This window comes from Daktulosphaira vitifoliae, unplaced genomic scaffold, assembly GCF_025091365.1.
Source record: "Daktulosphaira vitifoliae isolate Bord-2020 unplaced genomic scaffold, ASM2509136v1 Scaffold_4, whole genome shotgun sequence".
Lineage (NCBI taxonomy): Eukaryota > Metazoa > Arthropoda > Insecta > Hemiptera > Phylloxeridae > Daktulosphaira > Daktulosphaira vitifoliae.
Window position 1 is genome coordinate 20,902,132 of NW_026099575.1, and position 22,155 is coordinate 20,924,286.

At 28.0% G+C, this 22,155-nt stretch overlaps 2 protein-coding genes across 7 annotated transcripts in view; one reads left to right on the forward strand and one right to left on the reverse strand.

The window, feature by feature from the left end:
* LOC126905605 (uncharacterized) overlaps window positions 1-3,046 on the forward strand; it is a 46,984-nt gene extending 43,938 nt beyond the window's left edge. Inside the window, exon 4 of the mRNA XM_050685482.1 lies at window positions 1,059-3,046. Within this exon, the coding sequence (XP_050541439.1) occupies window positions 1,059-2,517 (1,459 nt within the window). The 3' untranslated portion in view covers window positions 2,518-3,046. The remainder of the gene's footprint in view (window positions 1-1,058) is intronic.
* Window positions 1-22,155, reverse strand: part of LOC126905604 (E3 ubiquitin-protein ligase MYCBP2-like) — a 136,636-nt gene that overhangs the window by 77,636 nt on the left and 36,845 nt on the right. The window lies entirely within an intron of this gene.

Here is a 22,155-nt window from a genome sequence, read left to right on the forward strand (position 1 = left end):
AACAGGATATTTTGCAATTTATGTAAGAAAAAGGGCCATTCTTATAAAATAATAATAAAAACTTAATACCTATCTCTAATTTACTAATAGGGTATAAATTTTATGGTTAAAAATTGTTTATTAATCTCCAGATACAATACATTTTCAATTGAGTGTTTCATATTAAATTGCAAAAAAAAAGGGTGTTTTTTATTTGAATCGCAGAATTATGTGTATAAAAAGTATGTGTATTAAATAATTATGAAACTAATTTAAGTATCTAAAAGATTCTAAGTTTATTTATTAATTTTTTGAATGATGAAATTAGTGATTGTTTTATCACCTAAAAACAAAACATTGAAAATTAACCAGAATACATAGGTGTTCGATAATAGTGTTAAACCAATAAAAAATGTCACATTTGTTATTTAATGATAAATTCGTATATTTTTTTATCAACTTATATTGTTGGAAAATAAAAAAAATTATGTCAAGGAAATATATGAATGAAAAAATGACAATGTGGTATATCTTTAATTTTTAACAATGCATATTTTGTCACACTTATTGATATTACTACGATGTTCATGTTATTGCGCATTGCCAATATTTTATTCTGCCCGTAACATAATAGAAAAACAAATTTTCATGCTCCAAAAACGTAAACAAGAAAAATTTGTGAAGTTTAATTAATTTTTAATTAATTGACAACATCTTTAAGGAAAAAATATCTGTACAACCAAGTTATTTTGTATTGTTTTATGACGACTTTTTTTTTATGTAAATGTAAAGTTTTAAAAAAGTACCTGACGATTTCAAGTAAAGGATAAATTGTATTGCCAAAAGTAAAGTATTAGTAAAATATTCGTATAAAAATTAATAAATATCATTAAACTTCTCTTCTACGCTAGAATATCACCAAATAGAGAAATGTGTACATTTTATTCTGTCATTACTTTTCCATCGTTCTGATTCAATAAAACTATACAATTTATTGATCAGCATATGTAAACAATTATTTTTTAATTCAAATACTATTGATAAATATATTGACTTTCCTATTTTTTGGTTTGTTTTAGGTTTGGCACAATTGAATCGGGCGCTGTTACGGTGGCCATCAACTTGACGTTAGATAGCAACACCTTTCAGCATGTAAAAACAAACGGATTTAATCTGTCAAACTGGCACGGAATCCGAATAGAATCAAATATCTTTAAAATTTTAGAGCGTAACGCGTTTTGCGAATACAGTACATCGTCGGGATCAGCTTCCTCGGCGACGATTGTTCGAAATCTTTATTTTTCTAATAATATTTTGCATCCATTGTCAAGCGAAAGTGTTCCGTGGACACCAGCCATTCGACTTAGGACAGCCGCCAACACTATACGAGTGACGTCTAATCGATTGACGTCCAAATGCGATTGCTCACAACGATATATGTTTGTGATGGTAGACGGAAGCAGTTCTGTAATAAGTGAAGAACGAGAGTTCGCCGAAAACAATTATTGTTTGGTGGACGCCACAGTCTATGCTTGTTCTCAAAATTTGACTTCAAATATTGCGGATTATGCTTATGCCGCAGAATTTCGAGACGCTGCTGGATGTGGTACGGATTTGGCAGTGGCTTATGAAAGATGCGTCCGTGAGACTGAAGCACTATCATCGGTTACGGAACATCCAGACGGTGTTAGTTTTCGTGTGTTTGGTACAATTTTGGGTCCCAAAGCTGAACGAGGTGTTATTACCACCTTGGTACTTTTAATATTGTGCGGATTTGGGACAGTTTGTGCGGTCAGTGCAATAACTTGGTTAAATGCTCGTGGTTTCTTCATTAAACTCAGATCTTTACTAACGTCAAATGGGACCGGAGGAGGTAGGGGAGTGGGGAGTTTAGACAGGACTACCTCGGCGCATTCCCTATCACCTATCTCTGTACACGAGTATGCCGAATTACAGCGAAATAGAATCGGAAATGACTTTTACGTGACTGCGCCGCCAGCTGTTCGTGTGGTAGTTTATCAAGATAGAGGAACGCAGACAGTGCCGGAAGAGTTAACGCAAGAGATGCTTCAGACTCTGAGAGACAAGCTGGATGATCCAGAAGACTATGCCGAGGCTCGAGATATGATCGAACACCTATATGACCTGATACGGGTGGAGGAAACGTGCTGTGGAAATAGTAACAGCGGCGGAATCGACTGGTATGGTGGATTAGATGATATGACTTCCACAACTACAACCAAAGCAATAGTGGTCGGTGATGGTGACAATTACGGCGGTGGTCTAAATACAAAATCTGTAGGCACGGGAGCACCTTCATTGGAAAAACTGTGGCCACCAAAAATGACATCTATTAACTACAAAGATCGGCCACAGCAACCGCCGCCGACGGTTGGAGATGATTACATGGACCCAGCCGATCTGTACGAAGAGTTGCAACGCACAGATTGCGTAACTGACAACTTGCCCGATGCGCATATCTACTGCGAGCTTCCTACTTCGCCACCATCAAACTTTCTTACCAAATATAGAGTCTAACTGTAATGAGACTTTTTACGTCGTTAGTCACAACTTTCAATTTCATTTATTAAGATAAAGACGTGTTAGCTGTTAAGTTTTATTAGTTATAAATTTTTGTTTTAAGCGGACCGAGTCCGTTGACTGATGATCGAACTAGAGATCCAAATTTGTTTATTTTTTTATATTGTTTACACCTTTATTATCCATGTTTTTTTTAACTTTCTCGAAGAGCGCGGATACAGTCGAAATATCCTTGAAGGCTATCGCACGCTATGGCCTTTATTAATTAATGAATTATTATATACCGTAGCGTGTCATCTACCGCCATTAAATTAATACATAATTTATTATTGTGATGTTTATTTTACTACCATCCTTTTTGTTTATTTTGTTTTTGTTAAACGTGTTGTATCACGTATTATTTGTGTCATAAATAAAAATAAAGAGTACTATATATGTGTAAAATATCAAGTTATATATTTGTAAATAAGTTTTATTTTATTAAATTATAAATACAATATTTATATGTATATGTAAACAAAATAGGATTGTGATTTATTTTTAACGAAAAAATTATTTGAAAAATAAAATAAAAATAATTGCAACAAGAGGAAGTTATTTTTGTCTCTAAGTATTTTCATACAGATTCCAACCGATTTAATTAAAATTAAATTTGACAGTATTCAAAAAGAATGTACATTAAATAAAAAACCTTTGCTAAAAACTACACGGTCTGAGTACTGCGATAGCAGTCACAGCTGCCACCATAAATACACACCGGATTTTCGTTTGTTAAGGGAATGCCGTTACTAGACATACAGACGACTAGGCTGTCACGACCAGTCTATTGGGATGGAAAACATTTGGCGCAAATGATTTTTGCATAGTCCACGAGATGAACAATTAAAGTATTTTTAAAATGAAAATAAAGACTACATAACAATGATTCCGGACCCATATCAAAACTCATTTGTTTTATTCTTTTATTAAACGTAAAGTTTCAATAACATTTCCGAAAATTTTGTTTGAGTTCTTTAATTATAAAAATAAGGAATAGAATAAAAAAATACGATTCTGTAAAATTATTTCAATACTAGACTGACTGGTTTAGTAGTTGAGGTGGTAAGAATTACTACGTGACACAAGAGCCTCACGTGTAGTATTGAAAACGTCTGACAGTAAGTATTTTTCGAACAAGGTCTACCTATTCTGTAATAACTTTTAACCAACAATTCATACGAATAAGTGGTAGCGAGCCAAAGTAAGTTTTTAGAAGTTTTCCCGTAATGGTATTTTTTCCAATCCTTTAGAACGCCGTCGAGTCGAATTAATTTTAATAGAATAAACTTTGGCGCTCTTAACGTCACGACCGGTGATGCTAAGACCGATCGATTTACTTGTAATAGAAAACGTCTTGCAAAAGTTTTTAGATAACGCTAGCAGAAGATAAGCCCAGGGAGACGATAACGTACAAAATAGAACGAAAAAACATTAATTTTTGCTCTACAAACGATTGTTTAAATATAAGAGAGTAGAAACATACTGGTGCAGTCATTTAGTTTTTCCCGACAGTTTAAAACTAGCAGCGGTTAAAGAAAGTTAATAAACCTTCCGAAGTCTAATATCGACGTTTAATTCTTGGTCCCTCTGGTAACGGATTAAAGACACGCCATTTATTATTCACACTAAAACAACTAGTTGTGTTTTCTTGACTTGGTTGTTACAGTTTAACATATAATAATGTTACATGTGTAATTAGTAATAAAAATTTGTTCGTCACACAGACAAAACCTAACAAGCTTGTCCGTACCGTTTGAGTAATGGACACTCCGGTCACGTGCAGAATTACCCAACACAATAATGGCTCGACTTCCGTCCTTTTTCGCGCTTTTACGCACAAAACAACTTAAAACCGCCTGACGCCTATAAACATATTCGCCAAATGTATACATAAGCAACATTTGTGTACTTTCAGTATTACTTTGTCTAGGGTTACAGTACACCACTCTATCATCTATGCCGTTTCAGGGTAAACGACTTGTTCAACTTACTAGCTACTACATTTATCTACATAAGTAATATTTTCAAATAGTCGCCATAAATTCGGATGTTTTATAAACAATGTAACATTTAAAAATTTTTTTGTAGTTTTACACCACCAAATAAACATTACAAAGATTCGCTGCAACTTGAATTTAAATAATCTGCAAAACACACAACTCTTTCGAATGCAATATGAAATTGTACATGGATATGTAAATATAATTTACTCATGAGACTAAGCCAGATAAAAATAACATTATTCAAACTTGTGAAAATTCCACTTTGATTAAATAAAAGTACTTAACAAGTCAGATGATAATAAAATAAAATTACGTTGATTATTTGACTACCTTTAAAAAACGTCAAGTTCTACCTTCTTTTTTATTTTGCTTTACTCTATCATCTCAACAAACAAAAATGAACTAATAATAAATCCCAACCACAAAGTTTGATGAACAAAGTTAATTTAAAAAAATACGGTTTTATTTTACAATACGTCTTCATTTTTCTTCAAACGAAACTCAATTTTTTGTTTTACTGTAAATATTATAGACATTTTTCATCTTAATTTTTTTATACCTGGTTGACAATTTAAAACGAGATAGAACAGTAGTAACAAACTAAGTTTTACAAAGAAGAGAAGTTTAATTTTAAAAATTTCACAATGATAAATACTTATGAGCTTTTATATTTTTACTTTTTTTTAAATCCTTGAAATGGTAGATTACTGTAGTAGTAATGGCTCTTAATAATCTTCCCTCAGATTGGATTTATTGTGGTTGTGTGAAAATTAAAAATTACAACTTATGTTCGTTAAAATAATAAAAAAATATGATACTAAAAGATAGCATATCTATTAATAATCTTAATAGTATAATTGATAGCTTTAATTAATTAATGCGATTTGAAAATTAAAGAAAATGTTTAATGTTTTATAAGTGAGACATACCTAAAAGTATAGTACAATATCTAAAAGATTAAAAAAAAAAAATGTCTTAAATCGTTAAGAAATCACAACCATCTGTTTTTATGTAAACCAATGTCAAAAACACACTTTATAGTCTCTCTGAACTTTTACTACCCACAGCAATAGATGCGAGTAAACAAGAATTGTATTGTATACAATGTCATATAGTTTGTGCACATATCCGTCCTCAAGGCAATGTAGATACTTATAAATAATTCAGTAGACACCCATAGGGAAAATACCCAGCAGCAATATGTTTTTGAGTGGAAATCGACTAGTGAAAAAGTAAAGTCCACATGGTCCGAATACATTTTGAATGAATTTTAGTGTGACAACGACTAGCGATTTTGTAATTCACATGTGAATTTCAGGGCTACGTTTTCCGTCTTTAACTATTGTAAACAACTTTCAGTAAACATGTTACTATGTTGATTGGAACATTCTATGTAAAATGGATGAACAAAGAGACTAAATATTTTAGCGTTATTTTTACCAAGGTAAACAAATGACATTTGAAATTAATAGAGTATAGATGCTAATATAAGATGAAGATGAATAAATCAAAGTAATCTTAGATTTGATAAGATTATTCTATCAAATCTTAACCCTGAATGGAGTTAAAGCAAGAACATTCCATTCACATTTAATACTAGCAATAATAATATACCTAGCTCCCTGAGAAATTTTTATAAATGACTTAAACTAAAGATTCAGTCAAAATAATGATAATATGACAAAATTAATTTAAGTGTATTTTATTATTATCAACATATGCGTGTATTAACAACTTAACGTTTTCATAAATGTAAATAAGTGCTAACAATATTCAATATTGTTACAAATTATTGTATAGTTGCATAATTTAAAAAATTATTTTATTAGTTATTAATAGTTAATTTTTCATTTTCAAATTTTCATTAGTTATACTATAAAAATATTTGAAATTACAAACATAGTTAAACTAAAGCAGATTAAAGTTATTTTTTTTTATTTAGAATATTTACAACTTTTATTATATAATTGAATTTTCAACATAAATTTAAATGAAGAAGAGATGGCCTATTAATAAAATCTCTAGTGTGTTTATTTAATTAAATTAAATTAAAGGATACTAAAAAATCTTGTTAGTTACTTAAGTTAGTTAGTTTTTAAAACTAAGGTAGTTTTAGTTATTTAGAAGATATCTATTCCATTGTCGTTGTAGTCTATGAAGTAGGTTGAGGGTAGGTTATTTGTTGACATATTATAAATTAGTAAGCTTTTGTGTATTGTTGAGATTTATTAATATCATTTGTAGTATATTGTTACAAGTTCTTGTACGTTTATATTTATAGGAATTTATGCAATTTTATGTTCGTGATATACCATGGAGATTTAGTGATTAGTCTAAGTGCAATTGACTGGAACGCTTGTATTGGCCTAATGTTAGATGATTTGGCCAGACCCCAGATTTGGGTACCTGAGATCAAATTTTGGGTATAATGATATTGTTTCAAGTTGAAGTTTTGAGTTAAAGAGAAAGCGTAGAAGGTGTAGTCGATAATTTAGACTTTTTTTTCTTTTTAGTGTGGACTTGTGTCAGTCAGTGATTAAACGTAATTTCTAGGTATTTAATTACTTTCTTTGCTTGTATAGGAATAATATTCAAGATGATTTGAGGCAACTCACGTGGTTTAAACTATAGAGTGAAGTTGATTTGTGCAGATCTATTTTAAGCATAAATTGCTAAGATAAAGCAGAGAGAAAATATGACCAAAAATTTTAGGTCAAAAGTTAACAACGACTTCTATAATTGATGAAACATCATAACAAAACTGTTGATTATAATATACTATACACTATTATAATAATATTATCAATGCCTATTTTTTATAAAAAATATTATTACAATATTAATTTGAAATGAAAAGACTAATGAGAAACCTTAACTCAATTGTTTGTATAAAAACAAATAATAATATAAACTATTGAGAGTTGCTATCAGCTTCAACTGTTTAAATGGAATAAAACCACTCAATTGTTCAAATGTAAATCTATCAAGCGCTAAAATAATTTCATTTACCCCAACAAAATTAATAGTTCCCATTATAAGGGGCAAAGACACCATTTCTGGCATCAAGAGTACTTAATTATTAGATATAAAATCAGACAAATGACGACACAATTAATATACACAACATTCAAAATACTTGCAATATTTTTTATATTATAATTCAAAGGTCCAGAACAATAACCTTATGTGTCTACATTTAGAAATCATAAAGAAGTAGAAATTTATTGAAATATTTTCCATTAACAGCAATTATAAAAATGTTTTTCTTAATTAAATATCATCGTAAATAACTTAACAAAAAAATTATATAATTAAAAAAATTTTTATATTAAACTAAAAAAAATAGATTTTCTGAAATGCTTTAATATAATAATAATTTTTTAATGAAAAGTTGGGTATACCATCTTGTTGCTCTGGACCGTTCAATTTTTGAATGAAACAAAAAAATGGTTCGTAATATTAATACTTTTTACCTTATAATAAATAGGGGTCTCATTATAACTAATGGTTTAATTTATTTAATAGATATAAATATACCTATTTTTAAAACGAATTAATTATTTATATATAGCTTTAAAAATATTTTTTTACTATTTATATTCTTTTTAATAATTAAAAACTAATTATATTCTTACAAACAACGAGTGTCATATAATTAATTAATATAAGAATTATGATTATATTTTTAATGAATAGGTAAGTAGAAATATAATATTCATGCGACTGAGTTTTGTTTTTTTAAATTTATATATGCGTGACTAATAATGGATTTCATACTAACAATAGATTAGAATCAGGTAGTTAAAAAAATAATAATTAACAGTAACAGTTTAAAATATAAAATGTTCTATATTCAATATAATTAACCAATAACGAATTGCTTGTATAGATTCCATTTGAACAGTAATAAATAATGTTACTTTTGAGATAGTTTAGTTATAAATAAAAAACAACAATAAATTTTTAAAATAATAATTTTTAACTTTTTGAAGAAAAAAAACACTCATTTGACGATATTATAACGAATTGTTTACCAATAGTTAAAAAAAAGTCTAAATATCGATTTAACAGTCATATAATTAATTTAGATGAAGTTACATTAGTTCCAACATATATCAATGTTACATCAGATATGTAGACATTTTGATAGAATTATCAACTACAGTAAAATTGTTACCAATAAAATACTAATGGAATTAGTATGTGCATAAATTATAATGAAGTATTGAGTTTACTATTTGTTATTGACAATAGGATTAAAGATTATATGGAAAGAGAACAATTATATTATTGAAAATTAATAAACATAAAGCAAGTTCAAAATCAGTATCATTTTATGACACAATACTAATTACTACCACAAAGATTTATAAAATACATAAATTTAAAATTAATGATATGTAAGATATTAGGAGAATTGCACACAAACAACAACTTTCTTTTTAAGTAAGACAGTTAGACGAGTGAAAAAGAAAATTTTTTAAAATATGATACAATATATTCTACATTAACAAAAAAGAGTATGAAGTCAACACATCACGATGAAGATCACAAAACGTCTCACCTTGAAGATAGGTCATGTACTTCGAAGAGATTATAAGTGTAATTTATATAAAATACAGCTGCCATAAATTGCACGTGTTGTACGGTTTTTTTTATACTAGCGAATTTTTTTTTTACTCTCTGTATTAAGATAGTGAAAAAAGTGATAAAAGTCATTCATTGTAAAAATATAAAAAAATCAACAAAATTATTTCTTAAGGCTTAGAAATATTGTATGCCGTTAGAGTAAAATAAGAAACCTGCTAGAAAAAAATTGTTTAATTGCAAGTAAAAATAATAAAAAAAACTTTTTCTAACTATCTATAGATAAATGACGTGCTTATGATGTACCGAAAATTGGATAAAAATTTGTATACTAAAAATGAAATGTGGTACAATTATCTCAAACTGTAAGTATGAAAAAACTTTAAGCCATTAACTTTATAAATGAAATAAAGGTAGTTTCAAAAAATTAAACAAAGATACAACTTTCAAAGTTATGAACTTTTTTTATATAGTAAAATGACAGATTGCACAGATTCAAAAACGAATTTTGTTAAATATTTTAATATAAGTATAATTATATTTTAGTAGAGCAGACGTTAATTTATATTCTTAAACCCTTTTGTAAAATTCATTAATATAAATAGCAAAATAGTATCCAATAATAATAAAACATTAACAACAAAATATGGATTAACAATGAGAAGAAAAAACAAATACAAATTAATTGATATTTTCATTAATTTTTATTTGGTTTTTATCATCTACGAGTTTAAATATTTTAAGTAACATTAAAAATTACAGTTCTGATAAAGTTAATAAAAAAATTATTAAGAAATTCCCTTTTAAGAATTGTTACAACAATATCATTTAATAAATTTTTATGTAATTAATAGCATATAAATTATCAAAAATACTACTAACAAACTATTATTAAAAAAAAAAAAATAGCTATAGCAATAATGTTTCATTAAAAATAAAACAGAATACCATAAAAAATTAATTAAACTAAACTAAGTTGAGCATGAAATACCTCAAATAAATTCTCAATATTCCACTTTTTAATAAAACAAACATTAAAAATATCTTTAAAAAATAATTTATAATATTAAAACTAAGATTTTTTTTGTAATATTTGGTGGGATATTACAAAAAAACTTTATTCTATTTGTATGATACATTTATCATATTAAACCAGCTATACCAGTTTATAACAAACCTATATTTAAAAACGTAACGATTTTTTTATGTTATTTTCTAACACAATGTAAGTATCACATTTAAATGTAATATATTAATATATATAAGTAATTTTCTTAATAATTTTAGATAGTTTTGTTACGTATAAAAAGAAAGTTTATAAGAATATGTATTTAATTAATTATGACTTAGCTTATTATTGAGAAGGAGTTGGAACCTTTTTTAAATTAAGTGAAAAATACATTTAGTAAAACTGTTTTTGTAAGAAAAGACAACAAATACAAAATATTATATGACTTAATGTCTGTAATTGAATCATTCAATTTCAATGTTTTAAAGGTAAAAGTTTTTTCATCAAACTCAATTTTTATTTAAAACCCTATAAAATTGCTAACTAAATTTAATTTTAAAAATTAAACTCAAATTATGGGACTGTCAAAGTGTCAACAATCTACAATGCAACAAACTAAATTTCTTAATAAATTTATGCAATCGAATTTTATCGTGAAGTTAATCAAAATGAGAAAAAGTTAAATGAAAATATTCATTTAATTTCGAAACAATTTATGTTTGTATTAATAACTCATTGGTAAAAGTTTTATAATGTCTTGTACAAAAATTTAGACCCCATAACTTGATAGTAATACGTTAGAGGTAAATTACTTTAAGTTATCGAAGTTTTGCATAAATGCGTTATGAGAAATGTTTCAATCTATTTAATTTCCTAATTTAAGCTATTTGAATAATAACCATATAGTGAGACAAACACCACTAAATTTAATAACGAATGGTATGGGTCGGTCGTCTGGAAATACCCGAAGGTTTCAAAAGTTACACAATATGAAACTTTGCGCTGTGTATTTCACATACTATAGTGTACCTAATTCTAACTTTGCTTAAACGATATTAGTTACTGTTGTTATTATTAGTGTATGTAGTTGCGTATTGCTCAATAAGATACATTACTAGAAAATTTCTAGACCGCCATGCAGACACTGTTTGTATAATTCAGAGTATGTGAACTATAATAAAATGATAGTCCATTGTACTAAGATACCGATGCACATACTAATTTTTCCGAAAATATTTTAATTGTTTTTTATCATTAACACTAAGTAATATTGTAATTTAAAAAAACATTTATCACGTTTGATATTAATGTACTTTATAATATTAGACACATTATGTATGTAAACGATTGAGTAAATAAATCATATTATAACATTTACTAAAAAATCACAAATTTCTCTACACTTCCTACATAAAAATATATTATTTTCCTCCTTTTTAAATAGAATAGATAGTAATAAATAATAAATAACTATTCTTAAGAATAATTTAAAGAAAACAATTTTATAAAACTCATAATTTACATAATGACTTGAAAAATATATTAACGCGATATTCTGAAATATTATTTCTAATTTTGGCATATCGTACAATAAGTCTACCAGTAGAAAATAATAATATAAAGAGTGCAGCTGATTTCCAACTACTTGAAATGCAACAAACGTAAGTTACTATTACAGTTATTTTAACCTTTTTCCCAAACTTACACCTAACAAAAGTTCTGGTTGCACTTTAAGATACCGAATAAACTATAAAACTTCTCCGAAATCGGTTTAACGGTTGCGTTAATCGACATTAAGAGGAATAAAACAGAAATTGGTCATAAATGAAAACTCATTTTTATTATTTGCGAGGTCGCTTTTTCTGTCTGTCGTATAAAATCAAAATAAGATTCTTATATCACATAAAATCCCGCCGACACAACTTTTAGTATTCTACTTAACAAATCGTCATCAGAAATCAAAAAACTGTTCAACCCTCATAACTCAATACGCAGACCAACTGTCATCATTTGTGTCTTTAATCTAAACTCCCATCAAAGTTAACTCAACGGGTGTGACACACAACAAACTAAGCCAGACGTGGAATTAATGGCAACCCTAAGTTTTCACACATATTAAGAAATGCTAGTAAATTAAAGTTTTTTTTATCTACGAAGAAATGTGCCAATACTGAAGAATTCGATTCCATTACGATAAGTAAATTGATTTATACAAAAAAAATCGCATTTCTTATATGTCCTTATTTTATTGAATGTTTGAACGTCTTTTTTTCTTCTTAGTCTTCAATAAATACACATGAGTTGCTAAAGGAGCAAGTGGTGACAGTAACTCCCAGGGAGCAATTATTATTTTTTTTCGGCAGTGTAAAAACTTTACGATGGAAATCTTGGCAAACGCATATTTAGCTTGTTAAATTTTTTATGGCTCGTTTATGGTAGACCTAAATGCTTAGTGTAGTATAATATGTGTGAGCGCGCTATAAATCTACACCATGCAGTTATCGCGACAATAATAATAATAGTAGTTATAATAATAATAATGTAATCTTTTTGATTAACGGTTTGTTTGCGCGAGAATTTTCGTTCATATCGCTCGGTAATGTTGTATGAGTATAGACGGGAAAGAGGAGAAGGATTCGCTTTAGTTTTTATCCTCTTCCAAGTTCAGCTGGCAGTCGCAAATTGGAGTGTCGCACATCGCAACATACATAGTCATTCGCCAATGAAACTTTCAGAGTTTTATTGTTATAAGCCACGCGTACATATACATCACATTTTTGTTTATCAGCGAGGAACACGCACAAAAATCTGGTTAACGTCTGGACGCTATAAAAAAACATCTGAATCTAAATTTCACCATTACTGTGGAATTGAATTCGCCATCCTCTTCGTAAGTACTGGTTATCCTGTAACCGTAAAACATGTTTGCATGGAAGGTCGTTACTGTCGCCAAAATAAAAAGAAGAGTGAAAAAGTCTTTTTTTTATGTGCCATCATATGTCAACAGTAAAATAGTTGTACAAAATATTATAATAATAAAAACAATTAAAAATAAAGTAAAACGCGGTCGAAATGTTTAGACAAAAGAATATTTCCGGTAGTATGGTGCACACCATGTTATCACATACTTCAGAGTATACAATCATGAGTATAATAGGTGCACCTATAATACTTTTAATAAACATTAAAAAACCTTTTTTCTACAACAGTTTTTTAATGTTTTAATTTGTGTTGGTATTTATAGTAGATGACTATTGACGCAGTATTATCCGTTTATGTTTAACATTGAAAATATTTTGTCATTATAAATTATATTTAACGCAAATGAAGTACTTCAAATTGTAAATACAGAATGTTTTTTTCCGAATAGTGAGTACAAGGGATATTAGGTAAAGAAAAAAATATTGAGGTTCCTTCTTCTACGACATTTCAACATTTTTTCTCCATAATCTTTTTCTGACAGTTCATCTATTTGTAGTTGTCTTTAGCCCATCGAACTAAAGAAAACATGTCAATTACGAATAACTGTGGTATCAATTTTTCATGGAATCCATACTAACATGCGCAATAAACACAATATAAATATATACAACATTCACGCATTTAGCTTTTTCCTGACGCTGCAGGAGCTGGTGCCTAAGCTGAAGACCATTGGTCTTGTTTAACGGCTTTCGCTCTGACCGATTTATTACCCAAACGTGCCACCCACACAACCCCATACATATTATATTTGGCATGTGTTTTCCCAGATTAGTATAAACAATAGCAACATATCAAAAGGAATAAGTAAAAACAACAGACGAGCTCTTTTTTCAAATTAGTCACAACTAGAGAGTTTACTTTTAAATGTGCATTTAAATTTCGAAAATGTGACATCAAAGTGGCTCGGTTTTACCTCGAGCTCGTGTATTTTTCAGCAAACGATATCTCAACGGTAGATAGAAGTTGGAGTAGTACGACGACTGAGACTCGTAAATATAAATAGTAAAAACATTTAAATATTTATACACGTACGTGAGAATTCTATTGCGATAAATGCATGCAAAGGGCTTTAGTGAAAAACCTAACAGATAGTATAGAGGTAAAATGAAGAAAAAACGAAAATTGTTCTATACTAAAGCTGGGGTGACCACGATAGTTCACGAGTCAATGATAATAAGTCAGGTCACGTCTCCGAACAAGACCGGGTGTAAGGATGTGTGTATAGTGTGCACCGACGGTTTTCAGATATATCCATGCAGTTCAACTGTAAACAGTTTGAGAGAAAATACGCTCACATCATTTGGGTCACGTGATACGAACCAGGTTTTTGCTATAGCCGCGAAAGTATCCAAAGGGCGAATAAAATATCAAACCAACCAGCACAGTGGAAAGGTAGTTATTATCCTTTGGCGTTTGAATATGTGAGGAGAATATTATAATAATAAATGCCTATACACAGCAGTTCGTTTGTTTTGCCGAACCTCTCGGAAACGCATTAACATTAATTCGATAAAAACAAACGCAATTTTACAACCTCAGCCCGAACCCAAAGTTGACCGATCTAACTGTCCGAACATAATAACGTACCCTTGTTAACATTTTATAGCTGTTGTAACAAAGCATAAAATTGATGTTACGGACAATTAATAAAAACATTAATCCATTCTCAGTTTGAATGGAAAAAATTACATTTTATACTGAAATTTTCAGATAAACTTCTGTACCCTAAATATTTATGTATGTAAGACGATACAAATATTGCAGTTCAAACGTGCTCTGAATTAACTATACGAGTTCGTTTCGACCTCAAAAACGATCGTACATAAAGCGTTATAAATAAATGAAAAATATCCTTAAATGAATTAAAACCAATTAGTTAATATTTGTCACGAATCGACAAATTGATAAATAATAAAAAGTTTGGAGTAAATTTATTTGATACCAAAAGCCTAAAAGGTCAAAAGTAACTCTTCTTAAAATTTATCGAGTGAACAGGTGATTAATTTATCTTAACTTAATCTATAAATTAAGAAAAACGTGCACCTTAAAGAAACCAAAAAAAATGTTCAATATGATATTAATTTTTTGATTGATTAAGTGGTTTATGGCAAATGAATTACTCTGTTTAATTGCGGCAACCGGAAAATAAAAATTCTTTATGCTCGTTAAATTTCATCAACACAAAGTCTCGGTAGAAAAATACGCAAAACAACAACAGCTTAGTAAAATACATTTTTAGTCATGTTTCCTCCTCGCAATATGGCAAGCGCACTCATAATAGTAATTATAATAATAATGTTTAATAGTGGTGAAAACCTCCGGAAGAGGCTTTTTGAACTCTTGTCAAGTACATTATTTACTACAGTGCCCAACAGCTACAAACCAGCATTATTATTCATATGGGACTGACACATACGTTTGTGACTGATTTCAAACAAGAGCTTCCACAGTGGCAGCAAGAGCCAACATCATGGCGATGGTGCCTTTGGCATTTACTTTTTGGATAGATAATTATTATTATGTACGAACAACGACTAGTTGAAAGCTCAATCGGTTACATAACTACATAAATACGTGTGTTCCAAGAGTGCTGAATGAGAACGACAGACCTAAGTACATGTAAACGATTTTGTTGCTTTTAGAATAAAATTAGTATTTATCATAAAATATGCAGGGTGGCTAAAAAGAAGACACAGATGTAATGTAATGAATATGAAGTATAGAAGACTCTCTAGTATAATAAATTATATCTATATTAATTCGTTATATAAATAAAACAATAAATTTTAAAAAATTAGAATGACTCTTCGAGATTAATTTATTCAGTGTTGAGCAAGTTATATTTATTGTTTAAATTACTCGATTAAAATAGTTCATTTTTTATATGTGGTTGCAATTAATACAATCATTCTAAAATGATAAAGAATATTTAATAACTATTAGCTCATTTTGTTTTAAATCTATACAATCAAAATTGACACATGGTTTAAAGGAAAAATACGTAATGGTATACAATAAATTTCAGTGCTATCATCATCTTATTAATAATTCAGCTCTACATTTATTAAAGTGATTGGTCCTCAAATATTATTTATCAAAGTCTATTTAAACTCCACGTCGAAATAAATTATGCAACATCATGATACACATATAAAAACTTGGTCCTTTAATGTGAATTTCGCCCCGAAAACATGGTATTATTAATATGGTAATCATTCTCTATAAATAATTCATAGAAAAATACATATTAAAAAAATTGTTCACAAAGATGAGTAATATTAAATAATTTTGTTAAATAAAATTACTCTTAAAAAAATTAGGGCAAATGAGCAAAAAATTAGAAAATTCTACTCGTCTCCTTCACATGTACAACCGTAAGATTTTATCTACATTGATCTTGTGAATATTTCAACACTTAAAAATGTTCAACAAAATCATGATCAAAATCTTTTCTCTATAAGGCAAACTATTCTTTGAATTTTGTTGACAATCAATGTAGGTTTTTTTTTTTATACAAGTTATTTAAAAATTAGAAAAAAATCGTTATTTTAACCAAGGACGTTTTACTCAGGGAGAAGAAAACTATAATTATAAATGAATACCAGCTATAAAAATTATTTCTAAAGTATTAGTAAACACTTAACAAAGAATTATTTACGAGAAAAATATAGCATAAGATAGTATTTTCAGAATAGATGTTCAATTGTAAGCTAAAACTATTTTTCAAATTGAATCATTAATTTTAATTTTGACCATTTTAATCGTAAGTTAAAATCAGTATACGCAAATTCATTACAAATTATCATTTTTATATTAGTATGTTAAATTTATAATGTTTATTTTTTGTTGTATTGTTTTATATGTAAGTTACTCATTCAGAGCTTAACACATGTTATTCTCTGAATGAATAATTTTAAGCATTATTTAAGATTAAAAATATATTTGTGTCATTTATTATTTAAATGAACTCTCTGAAAATAATTAGTTACTTGATTACTTTAAGAACTTGCCTTTTTTGAAGAACATAAAGATGATTGACGTCAAATTACTGAAAAAACTTTTTAATATTTATCAATTTTAAATATGGAATCCTAAATCAAAATAAAGTTTTGACTGTTCAAATGTTTCTTTCAAATCATTAGTTATTAAATATTTTTAAATGCTCGTATTAATTAGATAGAGATTAAACCTTTATCTTTTGGCAAAAACAAACAAATGGATCAAGCACAAAGAATGATTAATTATTTTCTAAATTAAAAAGATACGTGAAAAAGTTTATGTTTTAAGGCAATTAAAAAAATTATTCAGTCCTCCATTTACTTTTGAAAGTTTACATAGTCTCTTTGAGTTTTTTTTGTAAAATATTCTAAAATAAACTTCAAACTGACATTTAAATATACCACCATCTCCACTTCCATTTTTCAGAGATCCATTCGTTGTTCATAAACATGATAAACATGCAGGAATTCCTTAAGGGTATTTATTTACACAATGCTGCGGTAGAGAAAATTTATTGTTGGTTCTAGATCCCCAGAAGAACCAGCAGCACTAATTTAAAACAGTTTTAATTCAAAGACAAAAACCATTGATGTTAACAAGGTATTCAAATGTTGTAAAAAGCGTACCTCCCAATAGTATAAATAATACTATAGAAATTGTTAGTAAATTATAATAAGTCCCGACTAAAAAAAAAAAAACACAATTTTATCATAGGATACTTTAAGTCATTTGGAAATGATACAAGTAGAAAAACAAATTTTTTAAGTAATTAGTATTCTGAGGCATGTGCTTTGGAATAATTTTTACAAATGCTCCGTTCATACGATTAAACAATTCTACTTCGTAGCTAACAATTTACTTAAATCAACACTATGACGCCTCTAAATTAACATTAGTAAAATCCATAATAAAAACAACAGAATACGCATCTGCACAAAACACATTGTTTCATATAATCAATTGGGAGTTATTAAATGATACAAGCATTAGATACGTTTTATAGAGAAAACAGACAGTTATGATCAAAATATGCATAAAAGCGTTAAGAAAATTGAATAATATTTTCTAATGGAATCTGCGATAAAATGCTTACATAGAAACGCTGACATAATAATGAAATATCAGCGCATATGTTACCAAAGTATTTGGTCACACAAAATAACAATCCAGAAAAAATTCAGTTCGAGGCATAATCCTATAGTTTCACAGTTGTCCGGCGGTTCGCCATTGTACTTGTATAATATTATACGCGCGTTGGTCCCGGTGGTATGTACTTTTGTAGTTTTTTCGGTAGCTTTGATTTTGTCCCTTTGGGGAATCGAAATATTGCATACGACCTTCATATTTTATTAAAACGAGTTTTTCCCCATCATGGAATTAATGAAACGTGCTCGTCAACACCGGAGAGCGAGTAAACAGAAGCGAACGGTATAAAACACAGGGCTACATATAAAAGCAGGGGACACGAGACAAAGAGAGTACAAAATTTACACTGAGGTTTTGCCTCGTACAAAATTACCACGACGCGAGAAATATCAACAGCAGCTATATAATATTTAAAGCTCGAGTGAATTACGATAAAATTCTGTGGACATTTGCCGATGATGTCACCTGCTGTATACCAATATATTATTGTTATCATTATTATGAATATGAGCTTCTATCCAGCTCTTATCAAATACTAAAATGACAGCTCGAGAGCTTTAATTATCTTATGATTTTGGTTTTAGCAAGAAACTATAGCTGCAAATAGGATTTCTCAAAAACGTTTAACGGAAACACATATCAACAACTTGTTGTTCAATGATTGATGCTTAATTTTTAAAAGAAAAACCTTCAATTTTCTTGCATAGTCCCTGTGTGTACTGCGAACAAACCACGAAAATTTTAAAAAGATAGAAATACATTTAACTGTATTAATAATGTCTAAATAAAATGTAATACCTTTCATAGTGTCTACAGAATTTAATCCTATAATGTTTTTCAACAAAGTGTTTTAAACTAAACCTTCCGACGGGCCCTGTCAGCAATACGACGATTTGGATCAACATCTTGTTTACTAATATGATAGTACAGTACAGAACAAACCTTAACAAACCTATGGATTCCTCAAAGCATATATGTGCTGATAAATCAACAACTATCTAGTTATACTAATTACAACGTCTATACAACTATATATTTATATTAAGTTATCAAACTTCTTCGATTCCTTGAAATTTATGTGAACAACAATTAATCAGTTAAATATATACTAGAATAATTTAAGAACGTACATTAAAAAAATTACTGTAGATGTTTAAAAAAATATATTTTATATCAAATTAGATTCATGCTCAATACAATAATATAAGTAAAATTTTTTATAATATTATTAATATTAACAATTCTATTTACATTGAAACAATTTTATTAAAAGGTTTCCTGAACGTTCACAATAAATACTGTTATTTAGTGTTATCTAACAAATTTTTTTCTTATAATAAATAATTAACATTAATCAATTGAAATAAACATTAACATGTAATTAATAAATATGTTTTTATTTAAAATAAAAATTATTGAAATATGTTTTTTTTACTAATAGTTGGTTCTCTATTAAATCGTTATACTTTTTTGAGAGTATACAGAAAATGAACATCTTGTAAATTCTATTCTTGAAATTGTTACGCATAAAAGAACTCATTAAAGATCTAACAAAATTATTTTATTGTATTACAAATGATATTAGATGTATTCATCATAAATAATTTTTACTGAATATATTTTATACACAAATTTACAAAATCTAATGTAATTAATTTTTTAAAGTTTATGAAATATTTTGCAATTTGCTTTTTTCATCCAATTCTTGTTATTTGTAATCATAGTAAAAAATGGAGTAAAAGTAATCCGATTAAATAAAAATACAGTTCTAGAAGTCGATTAATATTAAAATAATCGACTAAGCACTAGTCGATTTATAATTTATTTTAGTTCACTACACGTGAACTAATATAAATAATGGATCATTTTCATGAATTAAAGATAAAATAAAAAAAACTTTTGAATTTATTGTGTCGATAAAATAATGGTCAATTAAATACGATTCTGTCATAAATAAAAATAAAGTCAAACCTTCCAAAACAAGTAATAAAATAAAAATAATTTCATTTATTGTTAAAAACAAAACTGGACTATAAAGTTTAATCCATTTTTATGTTGCGGCTGAGTTTATATAAAGATGAAGCTAAAAAATAAACACAACTCTAACGTAACTTCATTCTTGCACTCAATTACTGAGGTATTAAATTTGTAACTTTATAACATGGTATTGTCATAATTTTTCAACGACTCGTTAAAAATACATAAAGAGGTAAAAACTAAGATAAATAAGGAACAGTGAAGATGTAAGGCATTGTTGTAACTAAAATTAGAAAAATTTCAATTCGATACAATTTTTTCATAGTAACTAATAACATTTATTTATTTTTATACTCGTCTATAAGACAAATTTTATTTATTAGTAATACTACACACATTATTTTCGTATAGTATGTATTATATGATACGTACAATAGATGTATGCATGCATCACTCGAGGAAAAACTATATCGTTGCATTATTTTTAATTTTAGGAGTAAAAAAAGCATATCTTAAAAAAAATTTTGTTTAGCACTATTATACTATATATAAACTGAAAAGTCTGATAAAAAGTTCACCATTCAGAATTATATTCAATATGAATTTCAAATGATGATAAATGAATGGATAATTTAGTTTATGAATAATTTTTCATTTTATTATTCCTCGTGTTTTAATAGCATTCAACGGACTGCTAGCTAAAAATGCTTTATTTTTTCAGAAGAATTCCAGTCAAAAAATAATTATTTGGAACGCAAGAACCAAATTATGAAACTTTATGGTCCAGAATTTTTGTCAGCAAGAGCAGCAGTTTTTTGTCAAAGAATTAATAATCAATAAAAGCTCCAATAATTATATTCCATCGACATTATTAATAATTCAACTTTTTGATTCCGATTGAAAGAGGAAACTGTATTGAGTCACTAAGAGAAATGTCACACTAGTAGAAATAGTGTAACGGAAGAAACACGCCCGCAAAACTATTTCAATCGCATATGTCAGCCGACTTTTAAATAAATTGGTAGGTTGGTTGACTATAATATGTTAAGCGAAAGAAAAATTGCATACATTTTCGATAGGTTATTTATGTATACGTGGCTTATGTGGTTAGTGTTATCGATAAACTACTTTGATTAACAGATAGGAAGTACAAAACTTTTTAACCCTTGAAAATGCAACACAGCAATTTATCGAGGGAAGTTTACATTCGTACATTGACCATTTAGTTAATTGTAACACTAAATGTGATATGATTGAAAAATTATAGAAAAAAAATAGAAAATAATCTTATTTTATCGGCGAAATATATCACTCGATTCCCTAAATATGATGTCACTGTTGCTCAAGGCAAACAAGAATAAGCACTATAGTAAAACAAACTGAAAATTATCACGATATACGCATAGAGAAATAATTATAGTTACGATCTAATTACATCACGCAAAGTAAATAATTTGTAAATTTTGACGAGCATATATCAAAAGTAAGATGGTAAATAGCAATGTACATAAATTAACAGAGAATTCATAGGTATTCTAAAAACTAATTAAATGCCGCAACGTCTAGTAGTATATATCGTTACACAAAAGCTGAGACGCAAACTTAATTTAACACCGAGTCTTTCAATGTTTGTACATGTTAATATAATGCAAAAGCTTCACTTGTACGTTACCGTTAATATTAGCTAAATTTTACGTCAGGTAATTTTTACTTATCTCATCGACAATTAGAACTCAATGAGAAACATAATTTTATTTGATTATTTTCAAGTTACACGAAATTTTTTTTATAAAATTACACGAAACAATGCAGTAAACGATATTTACAATTGGTATATAATTAATATTTTTATTAATGATTTCCTGTAAACCGCGGGAAAACATTTTCAGTCAT